The sequence below is a fragment of the Hemitrygon akajei genome, chromosome 14 (assembly GCF_048418815.1).
Source record: "Hemitrygon akajei chromosome 14, sHemAka1.3, whole genome shotgun sequence".
NCBI lineage: Eukaryota > Metazoa > Chordata > Chondrichthyes > Myliobatiformes > Dasyatidae > Hemitrygon > Hemitrygon akajei.
The window spans coordinates 98,396,098-98,397,379 of NC_133137.1; the positions used below are offsets into that span (position 1 = coordinate 98,396,098).

At 44.5% G+C, this 1,282-nt stretch overlaps 1 protein-coding gene across 1 annotated transcript; it reads left to right on the forward strand.

Moving 5' to 3' along the window:
• Positions 1–264: 264 nt before the first annotated feature.
• Positions 265–620, forward strand: LOC140738911 (polyubiquitin). The gene has a single exon (XM_073066926.1). It carries the CDS (start codon positions 276–278, stop codon positions 618–620), a length of 345 nt encoding a protein of 114 aa, XP_072923027.1. The 5' UTR covers positions 265–275.
• The last annotated feature ends 662 nt before the right edge of the window (positions 621–1,282 follow it).

Here is a 1,282-nt window from a genome sequence, read left to right on the forward strand (position 1 = left end):
TACTCAAAACCTGTTTGATCATTACAAAAAACCAGAGAGAATGCATTAAAAATTACAACGCAATTGAAACTGATTAAGGCCCAGTCCAATTTAAAGCCCACCATGCAGTCTCAACACCAGATGCAGAGTTGATTCTTTCTGAATGCTGTAGTCAGAAAGGGTTCGTTCATCTTCCAGCTGCTTCCCAGCAAAGATCAGGCATTGTTGGTCTGGAGGTATACCTTCCTTGAGAAACGCTGAGAAACGACTAGGGTGACGGAACGAAAGAGTTCAAAATGCAGATATTTGTGAAGACCCTGACTGGGAAGACCATAACCCTTGAGGTGGAGCCAAGTGACACCATAGAGAACGTCAAGGCCAAAATTCAGGACAAGGTGGGTATACCTCCAGACCAACAACGCCTGATCTTTGCTGGGAAGCAGTTGGAAGATGGACGAACCCTTTCTGACTACAGCATTCAGAAAGAATCAACTCTGCATCTGGTGTTGAGACTACGTGGTGGAATGCAGATCTTTGTGAAGACCCTGACTGGGAAGACCATAACCCTTGAGGTGGAGCCAAGTGACACCACAGAGAATGTCAAGGCCAAAGTCAGAACAATATTTGAATTGTTGGATTAAAAGAGAAATCAGAATCCACCGACACACTGGATTATTTTGCTAAAATGTTTCAATCTTTATTTCCAGAGGCTTGCCTACAACCCCCGGAGATCGAAATGGCTCATAGAATCGGCTCCTTAAAATCCTTGTGTCAAGGTAAAGACCGGCATGTGTGATGCACCATCAATAACTCTCCGAGACGTGAGGCGAGATATAGGCTTTTATTGGCTGGAAGAAAGAACAAGCAGCAATTGACCACCACACTGCATCCTGGAGACTGAGGGCCGGGGCGGAATCCCCAATCGCCTTTATACCGGGGTCCGTGGGAGGAGCCACAGGAACAGTCAGCAGGGGGGCGTGTCCAGACAGGTATATGTAGTTCACCACAATGCGCTTGTGCATTTTCTTCATTTCAGAGACAAAGACCGTATTATTAAGCTTGCTAGAAAACAAAGGTTGTTTCAATTTCAAAGCTCTGAAATTCGCTTCTTTGAAGATTTTCCATGTGAAATTGTTCAGAAACGTTCTGGACTCGCTGCTGTTATGCGTACAGTTTATCAAAGACAGTTGTATCCATCTCTTCAATACCCAGCTAAATTAAGGCTTTTCGTCAAAAATTCTGGGGTTTGTATTTTTGATGACCCAGCTGAAGTACTGCGTCTTATTCATTCTCACCCTGATGA